Below are 16,067 nucleotides of genomic sequence, written 5' to 3' on the forward strand. Positions count from 1 at the left end.
CTATTATTACTATGGTTGCATTTGACTAGATAATTTTGCGAAAGCCAGCAAGCTAATTTCGCTGTACCTTAATTATAACTCTTAACAATTTGGTCATAAGTTAATGGATTATTAATATCATTATTATACTATGGCAGAATCCCTTTTCAAGCCCAGTTCTTAAACTGGAACGGAAATAGTATCCGTAATTCATGGCAAGTGGATTGGTTGATTCTGAATAGATTCTGGAAACTCGTTACTTGGTCAATGGCTTCTGGTCAGCAGAAGAGGAGGGGCGTGGACCCTAATCTCTCCTGGAGGGCAGGCAGCATCACCATTCGCGAAACATCTGAAACAGTCTGCCAGACCGAATGTCTGTCTCACTGTGGTTCACTGTACTCCGCCCTCTCACCGCTCCACTGTCTGAAATTTCTTCTTCTGTGGGCTTTGGTAATTTGTAAATTGGTTCATAATTCGTTTGTTTGTTCGGTGGCTCCACCCGCGTTCTTTTCTTACATCTTCTCGGCTCGACTCCTCATCCAACTACTTCCATACTTCCAGTGATTCTCACGCCCCACCAGCTGCGTCTTCGGAGGCTCTTCTTTCTTCTCCCCATCACTGGAGACACTGCGTTCGTTGGCTTCTTTTGTCTGTTTTTCGGTGTGGAGGCAAAAAAAATTATATATATATATATAAAAAGGGGGAGGACGGTGGGTTTGGACTGGTAACCATCTAAAAGCTAACAAAATGAAATGGGCACAATCAACTAACTGTAGATACACTTTTTGTTTTCATCTTTTTTTTCTCGCTGCTTCTTCTTTGTCTTTCTGGTTTGCGTTTAAGACGCGCTATAATTTTCTATTTCTCGATTTCTCACGAGACTTTGTCTCATTGTCTCCACGCCTCGAAATGTACAAGAAATGTTTGATTTGCATATTTTCGACACTCGCTAATTAATAAACGACAAGCGGGCAAGCGAAAAAAAAATGTTAAACAAACGCAAAAGGCAAACGAATTCTGCACTCAGGCGGAATGTTAAAGGTCAAAAAGCTTCCTACTAGGCAATTAGATCATCCGCAACCGATTTTAAAATCCATTGCGTAATGGGAGTTGTTTGGCGCCTTGGAAACCAGTCCAAAAAATCATTGTGGTTGCGATTTTTATTACTTTTCGATAGTATATATGTATGTTTGCACATAAAAGAAAAAAAATTAAACAAACATTTACGTAATATTCATCCCAACAATAGTTATCCCAACAATTAAAACTGTTAGGATCGACCAAAGCACTAAAAATACAGCTATCATAATAGTTTCTTTATGATAGGATCTTATGACATTCATCCCAAACATTACGATTAAATGTCAATATATTTTCTTTTTTTTTTTTTAAACAGACATTCAAAGTCATTTAGCCAAGAAGTACTTTATTGCTAAAAGTACAGCTAATATGAACTTTAATCCCCACATTACGCCTCTTTGTCGTTTTTCGCAATAACATAACTCTTCAGCTGAGATCTGGCGATTTATTCTTTAAAAGTAGAACTAACCCATAAAAAATCAATAAATTGCTGTAACCAAATCTGGCCTTTCCCTCGTCGGCAAACTTTTAAATGTGCGGTGCGGAAGGAGGTCAGCGAGAAGGTTAATGCCAATTTACGTCAACAAATGCCCAGACATGCCATCTAAATCGAGCCAGGCGATCCCGAGTAAAACCAATTCGAGTTGCAAGCAGAGCGAGACTCTTTCTCCCTGATAGCTTTGTCTCCATCGCACTCTTTCGCCAGATCTCTGAAGCTAGAGATCAGTGAGAATAAGTCAAATGCATGGGCAATAATAAATAGAAGGGGATCGGTGAACGAGGTGCAGGCAAACTAGTAACGAGGAGAACGCCGAGGGAACAACCCCTCGATCTCCCCTCGATTTTCATCTGGTATGAGAAACCCCTGGTAATCCCCCCACCAAATTTCGATCTTTCTCCGTCTGTCAGCGAACCTTCCTCGATCGGCAAACAAGCCGAACAAAACGCTTCCTCAACTGCCAAGCGGATTTACAATGGATGCGCAGCCAGGAGGAGTTGAACAAGGTGATCCAAGGGGAGGAAGTGCACTGGGAGAAATCTCAAAATAAATAGGGGAAACCTAAACACATTTGAATTTTAAAAGTAATAAGATTAGTATGTCAAATAAGTTTCATTTAAAATCAAGAGATCCTGATGGAATAAAAATAGCTTTTTTGGACACTCTTAATTTAAACAGTATTATATATACAGTATTATTGGTATGTTATACCTTATACTTATTTTTTAGCGAGGTTTATTTAGTTTAAAATTTTAGTATTACCACTATAATCTTTTATACCTGTTTTTATATATATTTTTTATATATCATATTCTTCATATAAATACGCATAAGAGAAGGACTATATATTCGATCTCTGAAAGCGTGTTAGTTTATAATTCCATTTAGTAACGAAAAGTTTTGAACTACATAGTTTCTTCCCATGCAACCCAACCAATTGGCAGCGGGAGGGGGGAAGTGGAGAGTGAGTGCTGGATTAGAGGAAAAGAGTGCGTCGCGGAATGGCATGGTATGGTATAGTACACAGTGGTATAGTGGTAGTGTACGAGGATGGAATGCTTCGCTGGTCTCGGGGGCCAGAAATTGGCAAACAATAAAAGCCGTCAAAAAGTGCAGCCAACAGCAAATAGGAAAAGCAATAGCCAGGGAAAAATGTAGGGGCGCCAAGTGGCAGGAGGGGTGCTGCAAAAGAAAAAACAGTTTGAAAAGTTGATTGTTTAGTTGGAGTTGGAGCATAAAAAATGTTAGCTACACACAACAACGAAAAAAAAAGAAAGAAAGAAAAAAAAAAAAACAGCAGTAAACCAAAACAACGGCGTAGAAAAAAAAAGCACAAAAAAGTGGAGCGTCGATTGGAGTTGTAGAGAAAATGGTTTTCCATCACAGTGAGAACAAGGATTGGGAATGGGAATGTGGATGAGGATGAGGAAATGGTGAGGGGGGATTCGGCGGTATATACATTTCAGTTTGGCCAGTGCATCGAGAACGAAGCTTAAGATCGGATCTTAGCTTTCTCAGGAGATGTCTAAAATTTGGCTCAGACACATTTATAGACTATTATCATATTAGCCAACTAAAAGGGTGAGGGAATGAGTAAAGGAGATGATACTTTATATAATTTAAATTTCATGAGAAATAAGATAAGCTTTTAATATACAAAATAATAATAATTGCGTAATCAATAAGCTAGCACCGCATCGAAACTTAGATCCGAAATCAGTATTATGGATTTAAGTGTATCTATTAGATACATTTTTATTACTATCTCGCTGCAGAGTTGTCGTAACCATCCTAACTAACTTTAGATCTTAATCAAGTTGAGATAGATCTTTGGTCACGCTGTCATCTCTAGCTGGATGTGACTCGGTGAAAGATACATTTCAGCTCTTGTCAGAAAGCAGTCAGTGGCCGAGTCTTGGGCATGGAAAAACAGACAAATGCGACGGAAGAAAGCGCTCCGGTGGGGAGATAACCCGTGTAGTCTTGTGAAGCGAGTGGGGAGCTCTAGCTACAAACTGCCGTTGACTGACTGACATTTTTTTTGCACTTTTTTCATATATTTTATTTTTGATGACGACGCAGGCCGAAGTGTGGCCTGACAAATGCATAAAACTTGGGGATTGCTGAGTGAGAGAGAGAGAGAGAGAGAGAGAGAGAGGAGAGAGAGAAAGATGCTATAGAAAGATGGATCGGAGGAACGGGAAGATCATGAAGATCTGCAAGCGACGGCACTGGGAATTCAGATGCAGTGTGGCTCAAGTTGAAGTTGAAGTTGAAGCTGGGAGCATTTTGCCAGTGATTTGCTGCTGACAACAACAACAACAACAACGGGCACAACAACAATACAACAACGTTGACGTTGTAGCAATTGAATTTTTGCACGTCGCCCATGAAGTTGTTTGTTTGCCTGGCATCGCTTGGCTTCTCAAAAACACCGTTCCCCCCTCATTTTCGTGGCCCCTTGCACTTGAAAAAATTCAGAAGAATAGTTCCATTATAAAAAATAAATCTTCTAATTAATTTCTATTGTTTTTGCGTTATTTAGTGCCACTTAGCTAGTTAAGCAACGCTACATTTTTCTAATTTTTCAACAAGACAAATATCAAAAGCGTTATGTTTCTGTGCCTATATTCATTTCTTTCACAAACTATAACATTTTCTCTCAGTGCAGCGTTATTGTTACTGCTGCACTTGGATGAAAAATTGTAGAAGCTGTTAACGAAAACAACAACAACAACAACACATGGCCAACTGTTTGCACGGCTGATTGTGTTTGTTGTTGCTGGCTTTGCGCATATTTATGTTGGCTTTGAGTTACCGTTAGACGGTTATATGGCGGATTACATTTGGCGCTGCTGATGGCAAATTATCTGTGCCACAGTTGAACAAGAGTACGAAAAAAAGTTGGCTGATCCGCGGGGGAAGAGACCGAGAATGTGGCCACGATGATGATGATTGAGTTTGCAGTTGGCAAAAATGGATAATGGAGTTTTACTCTTTCCAGCTGTCCATCTCTCTAATGCATCCTCTTATTTATGTATCTCTCTAATTGACCATCAATCTATGGCATTCTTTCTTTCTATCCGAATCTATAAATCTATTTTATAATTCAGCCAGCCTCGTGATTGCATTTCTTGGCATCTTCGAACGATAATAAATAGTTTATGTTTGCAACTGAGTACTTTTTTGTAATTAGAAATTTAAATAAAATACATAGAATAAATTAATGGAATTACATTAAAAAAAATGGGAATGGTGCCGTTAAAAATTACAAATCTTGTTTTCACTTCTGATCCGCTGCAACTATCTAAAGTACTTTCCTTAATCTACCATATCGTATTCATTAGTCAACCATTCATATGCTGTAATCTTATTAGACAACCTTTTTGTAAACAGTAAATTATTAAAAGTTGCGGAAGTTGCGAAATTTAGAACAGTTTCGAAAGAGCTAAAGATCAGAGAACTTCCTTATAGAGTGACGATGTTACCAATCTACATAAACCTTCTGCTTTTTATGCCAGCAGCTTTGCTCAGCATGATACATTTATACTTATCCCTTTAAACTTTTGGCTTAGTAATTCAATTATTCTCATCTAAAACAGTGTAACAATAACATGAATAAATCAAATATTTAAAAAAGTAATGTGTAGTGTGTATTTGTACATAAAAATACTTTTTTCTATAACTTTTATACTTTATACATTTGGTGATTGTGATCATTCGAACTGGTGATACTCCTATCTTTTCGCTACACTCATAATCCATTCACTTCTGTCTGTTTAATTGCGGTTAATTGTCAGTCATGAAAGTGGGAATCCCATTCCCACGTATGCCCTAAAAAGCAGTTAGTGTTAGACCTCCTGGGGGATAACCCAGCCAAGGCTAATGATAGATACCCCCTCTTTACCAATTTCTGGTGCGAACATCGCGCTACGTTCAACTTTCAACTTACATTTTTGCGACTTTCGCAGCAAGTGACACACAAAACGTACAAAACAACAAAACAAAAAAAAAAAAAGGAAAGGCCTCCATCGGTTTGAAGCACTTCCCCGGTTTCCCCCTGATACCACCACCCATCTGCCAACTGACTTTTTGACGCTCATTTCGCACAAGACTTTCAAATGGCTAAGACACAAACTCAAAGTGAGGTAAAGCCAAAACGTTAACTTGGCCATTGGCGATCTTTGCAGTGAGCTTCGAAATTCGAGTATCGAGTATTTGTTTCTGACTCCAAAGCCGGGCTCCGATGTTCGGGCGACTCGTAAAACTATTGGCCATTATTATCTTTTGGCTCTGTCTGTTGGCCGCCGTTGTTGCTGGTAATTGTTGCCGCTTTTCGGCTGTTGTGCTTTATTGTTTTTATTTTTGTTTAGCCCGACGTCGGCATCTGAAAAGAAGGTCGCACAAGGTGGTCCACCATCCACATCGAGGTGAGCCGTTATCGTTACCCTCGCTTTAAGCCAGGCTTTTGGGCGATATTACGCCTCTATGAGTTAGCAAAGGTTCTAAGGTTCTTATTAACTGTGAAAATGGTAAAAGGATGAAGGATCAATCGTAAACATTCTTCTAGAGCATTTGTATCAAAATAGTGATAAATTAATAATGTCGCAATATGTTATTAAGATCTCCTAATATTTTCTTTTCAGATGAATTGATTTAAGGTTAAACATATTTTGAAATTTTTATAACAATTCAAGTTTCCTTTCCTTTCCTAGAGTATTCCGACTTCGTTGCGAACTAATCCTGGCTTTCATCTTGTATTATTTTCGTTTCATTTGTCTTTAAAATTAATGTGCCAGATTTGAAAACCTGTAACGTCAGCTGGTTCAGTGTCCGTCGCTCAGTCACAGTTTCTGTTTGTGATTTTCTGGCTTAGAGCGGCGAAGTTGACGAGTTAACTGAAAGAAACTAAACTGAAAGAATGGCCAGCTCTCCGGCATTTTTTTTTTTTTTTGCTCTAGCAGCTGCAATTGATTTTCACTTGAATTTCTTTTTTATTTTGGGAGATCGCTCTCAAAACAGAGAGGCGAGACGAAGACTGGCCCCGTTTTCCCTGCCAGTCGCTCACAATTTTTTGTTTTTCTTTGGCATTGATGTTATTTGGTGGCAAGGGAGTGGGTTAATCGGGCGTCAAGGGGTTAAGGGGCTCTGCCATCACACTCTGATATTTGTCGCTATTTTTCGGCTGCCGTTTTTTTTCGATTTCGTCTTCGTCGCAGCAGCTAGTTTTTTTTGTTTGGCAATTTGCTTTGGAGTCAGCGTAGGTGGCTTGCGAATTTTGGCCAAAATCGTTGTTGTTTTTTGGTCTGCATAATTGAATTTATTTTCGAGGTCAGCAAAAAGCGAGGCAAACGTTTAAAAAACTGAACTTTACAGCTTTGCGAAACCGTTCGTTGGATTTTCGGTTTTGGATTTACTTGGATTTTGTGTTGTCGATTGCTGATCGCTGCGGTTGTCAATCAAAAAGTCAAATTCCAAGCTGCCAAAGGTGCGCAATTTGTCTTTCAACTGCAATTGAGACGAAAAGCGAATGTGACATGGTCAGCAGCAGCAGCAGCGTCAACGGTTGGAAAATGCAATAAAGCAATCGAAAAAATGGTCGAGAATGCAATGGGATCGATATTGCGCATACGCCGCGTGTGTCTCAGTGTCTCTGGCCATCTGATATAGCCGGTAATAAGCCGGTTGCATGGCCTCAACAATCGACAATCGACTATTGACAGAGCAGGAATGCCGCCCGAATATGACAATCGCCAATAACGCTAACTACATGTCCAACTTCAAGTATTAACCCATTGGAAGCCAAAAAAATCTAGGGTTAGTTCCCAATTCATGTTGCTACGTTTTTATTATTTTACTTACATAAGTTGTATACAATATATTTATAAGTTAATGTATACAATTTGGAACTAAACTTTAACAAATTGTTTATTCAATCTAAAATAACTCTCCATGTCCAATCAGTTTAACACATTCGAGGTACTAAATAAATGTGTCTTAAGGCTTCATTTAATTCAATATCCTAAGAAATCCCCAAGGAAACGTTTCGCCCTTCAATAAATCTCATTAGGATCGACTAAAACCCACGGTGGGTTAAGCTTACCCGTGTTGCCCTGACAGTTTACAAGTTATTCAAACGCAAATGTTTAACAATAAGCAAATAATTCTCTGTGCACATGTCACACAAATCAAAGAGCCGGCAAGAAGGAGGCAAAATCGAGGGATTGTGGACTGCTCGCTCCGTAGCTGGCCAACTCCCAAGGGGCCAACTCCATTTCGGCTAAGCAAACTCCATTCGAATTCTATGCAAATCAAAGCGAACTGCGTAATGAGCCGCAACCGTAACCAAAAACGAGGCGGGAATCGAAGTTTGCGACTACTCAGTGCCCCGCTGTTTGCCACTTGACTTACATGTGTTTGCCGCTGATTGCTTTAATGGGTCAGCACTGTACCAGTTGGGACATACACACAGAAGTGTGTGTGTGTGTGTTGCACTAACGGTAAACTGGTTTCGATGACATGGCGCATAACACCCCAGTATATATATATATATAGTACCCGTACTCGAATATCTGTACAAATGCCAATTGCCCAATGTTTCACTGACCCGCTCCACACGTTCATCGCCCGTCGTTTTCGATGGGCTCATGACATATTAGCAAAGGTTTTTGCCCCACTGCCAGCCATTTATGACTCGAATGCTGGCCGCTGATTTCATTTAGGGCCAGGCCAAGCTAATCGCAAGCATTTCTGTTCGCAACTTGCCGCTCGCCAGTCGGCAGTTGCAACATCCATGGCGGTGTGTCACGATCCTGAAGGCGAGGAAATCAAACGAAATAAAAGTCGACTGGGGGCTCAGCACATGTGATGGAATAACTCGAAGTTGGCAATTTGAAACAGAAATTTAATACCCTGGAAAAGCTACGAATTTAAATAGATTTTGTAAAAATACCATAAGTTGATAGCACGACATATGAAAAGTGATTGCTAACAATATAAACTATATTTGTGTGTAAAAACTATATATTTGTTTTAAAATATAAGTTTATCATCTGTTAATTTAATTTCTAAAAAAATAATTGTTTATTTTGCACAGCATAATAAGTAGCTACTTCTTTCTAGAGCTGAGCCCATTAAGAGTACCCTCTTTAAGGGTATGGAAAACCTAGGCACAATCTGTTGAGGTGCCATGCGGAGTTATGGTTATGTGAACAAGCAACAACAAGCAATGCGGCAACTGCAACTAGCAACAACAATCGGTGGCAGCAACAGCAACAAATATCGCATTGAAAATCGCTGCAAATGAGGCAGCGTGAAAAATGCGCGACTGTCGAAATTGTTTTTGGCAAAAATTTCAGGCAGGTTGACTGACAAAAAAAAAAGAAAAAAAAATGAAATGGGGTGGGGTGGGGGAAAATTGAACGGGGTTAGTCGGGGGCGAGAGGGTAAGCACTTGCAATCGGTTAAGCATTCACATGGGAAAACGACGGGCAGCAGTCAGCAGGTTGCCGAGCCCAGCAGCAACTGCAATATCAACTGCAACAGCAGCAGCGTCAACTGCCACTGCAACAGCAGCAACTGCAGCAACATTTTGACAGCTCTTGCAGGAATTGCAACTTTATTTCACTTTTCGTCCAGCGAATATTTCCAACAATATTTCCACCAAATGTCAGACTCGCTAAATGTGACCCAAGAGAAGTGCTAGAGAAAAGCCAGCCAGTTTAACCCTAGAGCAACTTACCCAAGGGTCTCGGCTTAAAACGTGTGAAATAATTTGATGTTAAGCCATATGAAGCTGGTTGGAGTTATTAACATTATGCTTTAAAAATGACATGTAATCAAAATAAAATTATATGATTGTTATAACGAATTTATCAAAAAATGGGTAATCAATTTAGAATACTGATTTTTCCACTTGTTCAAATGCACGGGGCACCCAATGGAGTTATAACTGCTTGAAAATAAATGACCATTAATTTATCACCCATTCAATCCTGACTTTTCCGCCTGGGGCTGCGAAAAGTGTATGAAAATGGCAGTGGATTGCATGCGTAGTCTATTTATTTGTGGAGAAGGGGGACAGCTGGCGCGGTCCGAAGTAGCTTGACATATTTGTGATGCGTGGCCAAGCGCAGTCCAAAAAATATTCCCACGTTAATTTTTTGTGGAATTTTTTGTCGTCGTTTTTTTTTTTTTGGTTAATTGAATTCATTTGGCCGAGTGAAAATGTAAAGAGATAAAATAACATAATGCCAAATGGACTGCAAAAGCAGCAAAGCCAAGCTGGTGAAACCATTTATCATTATTGGCAGAGATCGTTGGCCATATTTAGTCGTATTTATTGGCAAAACAAATTGATTAATTGATCTGGCATTTGCATGCGGCTCTCGTCTTAATGAGAACTTGACGTCTCATTGAGAACTGTTGCCCCCTAAGCTAGATGATCGATGAATGGAGATGGATCGTTGCAAAGGTGCTGGAACGGATGAATGAACGGCGGGGTCGTCTGGGATGGAGTTCGAAATCAAGAAGTGAAACAGGAGACGATGCACTTGAAGAAAACTCAACAATACATATATTTCTATTCCTGTGTACTTAACAAAATAAAAGGTCTCTACTAAATAAGGAAATCACAAAGGTTCCTGAGTGTATATAGTTGCATAAGTATGCAATCTTTACATTCTTGCAAATGTCCATAATTGATAAATTTCCCACATTTTACTACAAGTTTGTATTGTTTCTTTCTGTGCACTTGGCAGAGTTGACCCATCTGAATCGCATGCGTAACACCGCAAAGTGGTAGCCCGCAGATCGATGTCAGGGACAGTTGAAAGCGCACGAAACTCGCCTGGCTGTCGTCTGGTCCTCTCACCTGGGCTCCATCACCTGCGTTTTGAACTCCGCACTCATTAATCACGGCTGCGTTTCGATCGTCGGAAGGGGGGGACGAGTGTGGCAGTGGGGCAGCTGTGGTTGCGATCGGGGGGAAAAACTTCATTCAAGTGCGCTCAAAGCGCCAAAAATAATGTTCGCTGCCTGCTCGCTTATTTGTTTTTCTTTTTGACTGTGTTTTTGATTACATAATGCTAACAAATCACGAGAAAGTATAACAAATTTGAATAATAGTCGCTGATAAGATACTCTACTCGGTATGTAGTTTGCAAATATAAACTAATTCGAAGGCACTTACTTATATTTTTGCCAGTAAAACATTTATATTAAAATATCTGGCTAATCCAAAATGACATTTATTTGAGGAAATGAAAAGTTATACTCAAACTTTATTCGCATATGTATGTTTAAATGAATACCTTGCCTCTCTCGATTCGACAATTTGGTAAAGCAACGTATAAATTGGTCTAATATAATTTAATAATATGTTGCTGCCCAAGGAAGCGTGTTTTTTTAAAGCCATTTCCAAATTGATTCGATCAGCAAATGTTGCCTTCAACGGTGGCTAGGGGAGAGTCTTTCGTCATCGACATCAAACCACCGATGCTTTCGCCTCAGCCACTCGAGCCTGTGTTAATGCTTTTAACTCGCCCGGGGGTGTTCGAAGTGCACTGCACCACTTGCGTGGTGCTTCCGGACAAGGCCGTATTGCCTCGAATCGCGGTGGTGCGCTCTATAAAAGTGTAAACGCGACCTGGTAGAGACATCAGTTCGACGCATTAGCTCATCTCCATCAGGTCAACATGAAAGTATTCATCTCTTTGCTGGCTCTGGCCGCGGTGGCTCAAGCAGGATTCATTGGAGGAGGAGGTGGTGGTGGTGGTGGCTACGGTGGTGGTGGATCCTCCCACGGCGGCGGCGGAGATGGTGGCTACAGCTACGGCGGCGGCGGTGGCGGTGGCTCAGATCACCATGGCGGTGGTGGCGGTTCCCCGCCTGTCAAAGTCATCAAAGTGATCCACGAAACTGCTCCAGCTGGTGGCTCTGGAGGCTGGCAATCCGGAGGAGGCGGCGGCAGCGGCTGGACGGCTGGCGGTGGTGGCGGACATGGCGGCGGTGGCGGCGGCCAGGAAATCAAAATCATCAAGATCATCTCGCAGCAGGCTTCGTCTGGCGGCCACGGTGGTGGCGGCTATGGAGGTTCGTCTGGAGGATATGGTGGTGCATCTGGTGGCGGTTGGTCATCGGGTGGTGCTTCCAGCGGTGGCTGGTCCTCTGGAGGTGGAGGTGGTGCTGAAGCTGTGAAGATCATCAAAATCATCTCGGAATCGAATTCTGGAGCTGGAGACTCCGGTGGTTGGTCGTCTGGTGGTTCATCCTACGCTGCACCCAGTTCCTCGTACGGTCCTCCCAGTTCCTCGTACGGTCCTCCCAGTGGTTCCTACGGTGCCCCTTCCAGTGGTGGCTGGTCCTCCGGCGGAGCTTCCAACGGCGGTTGGTCCGCAGGTGGCTCATCCAGCGGAGGTTGGGCTTCCCAGGGCGGTGGCAGCTGGTAATTGTGATAACCCGTGATTTTATTGTCTTCATTCCACCCACCACATCTCACATCCATTTCTCTGTTATGCCCCACACCACCATATTTGTTAAATAAAACTTTTCTGTTTGATCATTTCCCAAAAAAAAGAGAAGTATCTAATTTGCCAAACTCTAGAGCACGGAAAAAAGGAGCAACCCAAGAAATCCTTTTACAACTTTTCAATTTAGAACAGAAAAGTCTGCGCAAAAAAAAAAAAGAAAGAAATACCCACCATTCTGCGTGCCTTTTTCCTTCCTAAGAAGCACACTTAAGCGTTAAGTAATAAAATGCAAGCAAAGCTCGGCTAAGGAAAAAAAAGGAGCAGCCAAGAAAGGACATGGAAGTGGGAAAATAAAGGAAAAACTGTCGGAAAATATGTAAAATATCACTTTTGACTAGCCGGAAAAGTCTAGCCACCCCCAAGGAGCCAGTTTCCACACAGCGGGTGGGTGAAACTGGAAGGGCGGGGTGATTTGGTTGCTTTTCGGGTCGGGATTCATTGGGTTGCATGTATAAAAATATATTTTCCATATAAATCTAACAAAGAACGTGTTCGGGTTACTTGATTAGGGCCAGCCGTAGAGTGGGCAAAACATTTTCAGCTTTTCTTTTCTTATTTTTATTTTTTTTTTTCCTTCGCTGGATATAGAGCGCGGGAAAAATGGAGTGTCGAAGAAAAGGATAAAGGACAGACTGAGACTGGGTCTCTTTTCGGTTTCCTCGAACATTTACACAATGAATACAAAGAAGGAACTTTATATACACACCCGAAAGAAGTGAGCAATTTGTTGCTTTGGCAGGCATAGCCGATATGATAGGTTTGATTTTCTGTATTTTCTGTATTGATTTATCAAAAAGAGGAAGTGAATATTTCTCACCCACCCATGGATAGCCATCCATTTGGGCATTTTCCATTGTGGGAATTGCGCAATTTTTCGGCATTTGGGGAAGAATTATAAAAACAATGATTAAACATATTTATTCTCTCCCACTCAATAGCCATCAACTTGTTGCCGGCATTGTAAACAAACATTTGGGGCCACATTCCGACACAAAAACCCCAAATACACACACACACACAGATTACTTGAACTTAATATGGGAAAATCGAATTGAATCTCATATCTAAACAAAATCGTATACGAAATAATTTTTATGAGTTAAACGGAAAAAATGTTTTCCATTGAAATTTGCGCCCCCGTCCACTTCCACGATATAATTCTTTCCCCATTGCGTTGATTATATTTGACTGGTGCTTTTCTGCTCGAAAATTTGTTATTATTTTAATTTTACTTATTGACTGATTGTGCCATTGTTCTTGCCGCTCTTGCAGCACGTGCAAAGCGGTCCAAAGAGTGGAAAATTGCGTGTTTACCCAAGGACAACAGTGGGTGGTTCGCTTTTTGGGCGCCCTCTTTTTAGAGATGTTTTTTTTTTTTTTTTGCTTTTTGGGGGGTCGTCTTCGCCGCGTCAACTGTCTGAACTGATCTGAACTGTTGACCGACGAATCGCTTTCCAAGTGTGTTTACTGTGGGCGCGTGTGCATCAACGGCAGTCGATTCTGAATCACAAACATCAACAAACAAACTGCAGAAAACACAATCAACGAGGCGAAAGCAAACAGTTTAAGCGCCCCTCGGAAGTCGTTATTAAGAATCTCACCCGCTCCATTTGACGGGATTCTGGATGAAAGCCCAAACCTCTAACCGAAAGTAATTTCGATTTGTCTGGCTGATATATACTTTTGCAATAAAGGGATGAACCGTCAGTTACGTGTTCATTGATTGAATTCATAAAAAAAATGTTATTGTGACGTAGGTTGACAGACGCTAAAAAAAAAAGTCTTCAATTTCTTCTCTATTTATTTGTCGTTCAGACCAATGTTTGATTTTCTAATTAAAAGTCGGAAGTGTGCTGCTGCTGTGGGTATAGTTAATAAATAAACGACGACCTTTGAAGATTTTCGAGGGGATAAAGTTAATAAGAAAAGAATTATTCTGTGTACATAAGCATATGACAAATAATATATAACTTTATTGGACTTCGTCTCAAACAAGAAATAACATTTCCAACTTTTCTGTCCTAAAAATGATTAAAATTTGATGAGATATTTTACTAAATTTGTATTGTAACACAAAATGGTAAAAATAATGTCGTGTTAAGTTCAATATGTTATTTTAAGCTCACAACTGGGCTTTCCAATTTACTTGCTGTTAAGAAGTTCCTTATTTCATATCCTTTTCATTGAGTCCTAATAGCATTTGAACAAATGCTCCATCCATCACATCCTTTTTGCGATGAACGTGATTTGTTATTGTCTGCCTGCTTAGTTTTGAAATTGCTTTGATTTACCCAGTTGATATGGGTGGTTTGATTTTCGCTCTTTCAGGTTTATTTCATTTTTTTTCGGTTCTCCATTCCGTCATTCCGAAGAAGGAGTCTGTCTGCCTGGTTGAGTGGTGTGTGGCACTATTTTCCTGCGAGATATTGCCTGCTGGCGGGATTTCGTCTGGTCGACGACACCGTACCAGAACCAGAGTCACCATTACCAACAGCGGATCGGTTGGCTGTCGCCAAAGTCGGGGCTTCCAGACCCAGACGTGCGCCGTCGTTGTCGCCATTAACTGTCCCACCGACGCCGTCGGCGACGCCTCCATCGTATCCATACCTCCATTTAGAAGAAAACCTCCATCACAAGTTGTCGTCTCATCGATTTCCCCACATTTCCACCACCCCTGCCCGCCTAGAACCCAATTCGATGTCGCCTTTGTTGGCTGCCAAAACACTGAAACAGCTACGAAATCGTTATAAGTATAAGTATGGCAAAAAAAGAGAAAAAGTTTTGCAAAAAAAAAAAATAACGAACGCGAAATGTGCATGCTGTTGGGTTGGCGGGGAGGGGCGGGAATAAGCAGTACAAAGGCAAACAAGCAAATATTATTACTAATTCATTTGCGTATACCCTCTGGTGCACCCTTTTTTTTGTCAACACCCACAGTCCAATTCCTTTTGACTCACTACCATTGCATTCGTTCTTTCTGTTTTTATTTTTCAATGAAAGATTTTAAGGCTTTTGAAGTAAAAAAAAAAGGTTCAAATGTTTTAATAAAAATACTGACAATTGATTTTTATGAATGGGTTTTTTATATTATTATTTCAATAGCGATTGCTGCATAAGGCTAAGTTTTTAAAACCACGAATATGCATATTTGTATTATTTTCATAAATTTCCTTTGAAGGGTATGCAATAGGCCATCACTTTCGCACCATGTTTGTTTATCGTTAAATGTTTTCAGGTGCGCACTTGGTGATTTGTGCTGCGTGCCCGAGGCCTCCCCTCCCAACCCCCTTCCACCTTCCATTATCCACCGGAAAACCGACAAGTGAGTACTGAGTACCGAGCAGTGAGTACACCGAGTACTCATCAATGTCTGGGCCAGTCATAAGTAATTTATCAAGATACAAAATTGCAGTTGCCCGGCGACGCGTCTGCGTCGACGTCTGTCAATGCCAATCAGTGGCCGGCGATATGATGAGTGTAAGATTCCGAATCCCGATTCACGATTCACGAGTCCCGGTGTGAATGATATTCGAGGTATTTGTCAGGTGGTCGCACACTCAAGTGATGTCAAACGTCAGCCGGCAATTCGGGTGGTGCGGCGATGATGATGGTGATGATGATGTTGGTGGTGCTGGTTCAGGTGGTGCAGGATTGCGTGAGAGGTGGGGGTTGGACAGTAATTGGCCAACTGCGATTCCTATCTATTTTCAGATATCGGTCTGAAGGTCGAGGGATATCGAGTGTTGTTCGGTGTCAATTGATTGGAAGTCGAAGGGGAATGAATGCGGGATGGCTTGACTTATGGACATCCTGTGATTTATTGGTTATGTTTGCAATGTGATATATTTGAAAAAGTGAAAGCTGTCATTTGCTTCAGCATGAAATCGTCGATGCTTATCGTTTTGGAATTTCCCTTTGTAGTTTTTGTAATGTGACACGTTTCTTCAAATGCAATAATCCAAGTCAATTGACCTTTAAAT

The 16,067-nt window shown here is 41.0% G+C and overlaps 1 protein-coding gene and 4 long non-coding RNA genes across 7 annotated transcripts; 4 read left to right on the plus strand and 1 right to left on the minus strand.

Moving 5' to 3' along the window:
• The first annotated feature begins 4,987 nt into the window (after positions 1–4,987).
• lncRNA:CR44546 (long non-coding RNA:CR44546) lies at positions 4,988–5,199 on the plus strand. The gene has a single exon (NR_124857.2). It is a non-coding gene; the product is annotated as a long non-coding RNA:CR44546 (long non-coding RNA).
• A 1,626-nt stretch (positions 5,200–6,825) lies between these two features.
• Positions 6,826–7,385, plus strand: lncRNA:CR46230 (long non-coding RNA:CR46230). Its single transcript, NR_133215.1, has one exon. It is a non-coding gene; the product is annotated as a long non-coding RNA:CR46230 (long non-coding RNA).
• Positions 7,386–7,649: 264 nt separating this feature from the next.
• Positions 7,650–8,432, plus strand: lncRNA:CR46231 (long non-coding RNA:CR46231). Its single transcript, NR_133216.1, has one exon. It is a non-coding gene; the product is annotated as a long non-coding RNA:CR46231 (long non-coding RNA).
• A 2,781-nt stretch (positions 8,433–11,213) lies between these two features.
• Positions 11,214–12,374, plus strand: CG12523 (uncharacterized protein). 2 transcript variants are annotated; one of them, NM_001300093.1, is made up of 1 exon: positions 11,214–12,374. In NM_001300093.1, exon 1 carries the CDS (start codon positions 11,254–11,256, stop codon positions 12,004–12,006), a length of 753 nt encoding a protein of 250 aa, NP_001287022.1. In that variant the 5' UTR covers positions 11,214–11,253; the 3' UTR covers positions 12,007–12,374. The 2 variants fall into 2 exon arrangements, with proteins under 2 accessions (NP_001287022.1, NP_648411.1); NM_140154.3 differs by having other exon boundaries at positions 11,214–12,125.
• A 1,646-nt stretch (positions 12,375–14,020) lies between these two features.
• Positions 14,021–15,958, minus strand: lncRNA:CR44347 (long non-coding RNA:CR44347). Of its 2 annotated transcripts, none has more exons than NR_124858.1 (1): positions 14,021–15,958. It is a non-coding gene; the product is annotated as a long non-coding RNA:CR44347 (long non-coding RNA). The 2 variants fall into 2 exon arrangements; NR_124859.1 differs by having other exon boundaries at positions 15,238–15,958.
• Between the last annotated feature and the right edge of the window lie 109 nt (positions 15,959–16,067).

This window comes from Drosophila melanogaster, chromosome 3L, assembly GCF_000001215.4.
Source record: "Drosophila melanogaster chromosome 3L".
Taxonomy (NCBI): domain Eukaryota; kingdom Metazoa; phylum Arthropoda; class Insecta; order Diptera; family Drosophilidae; genus Drosophila; species Drosophila melanogaster.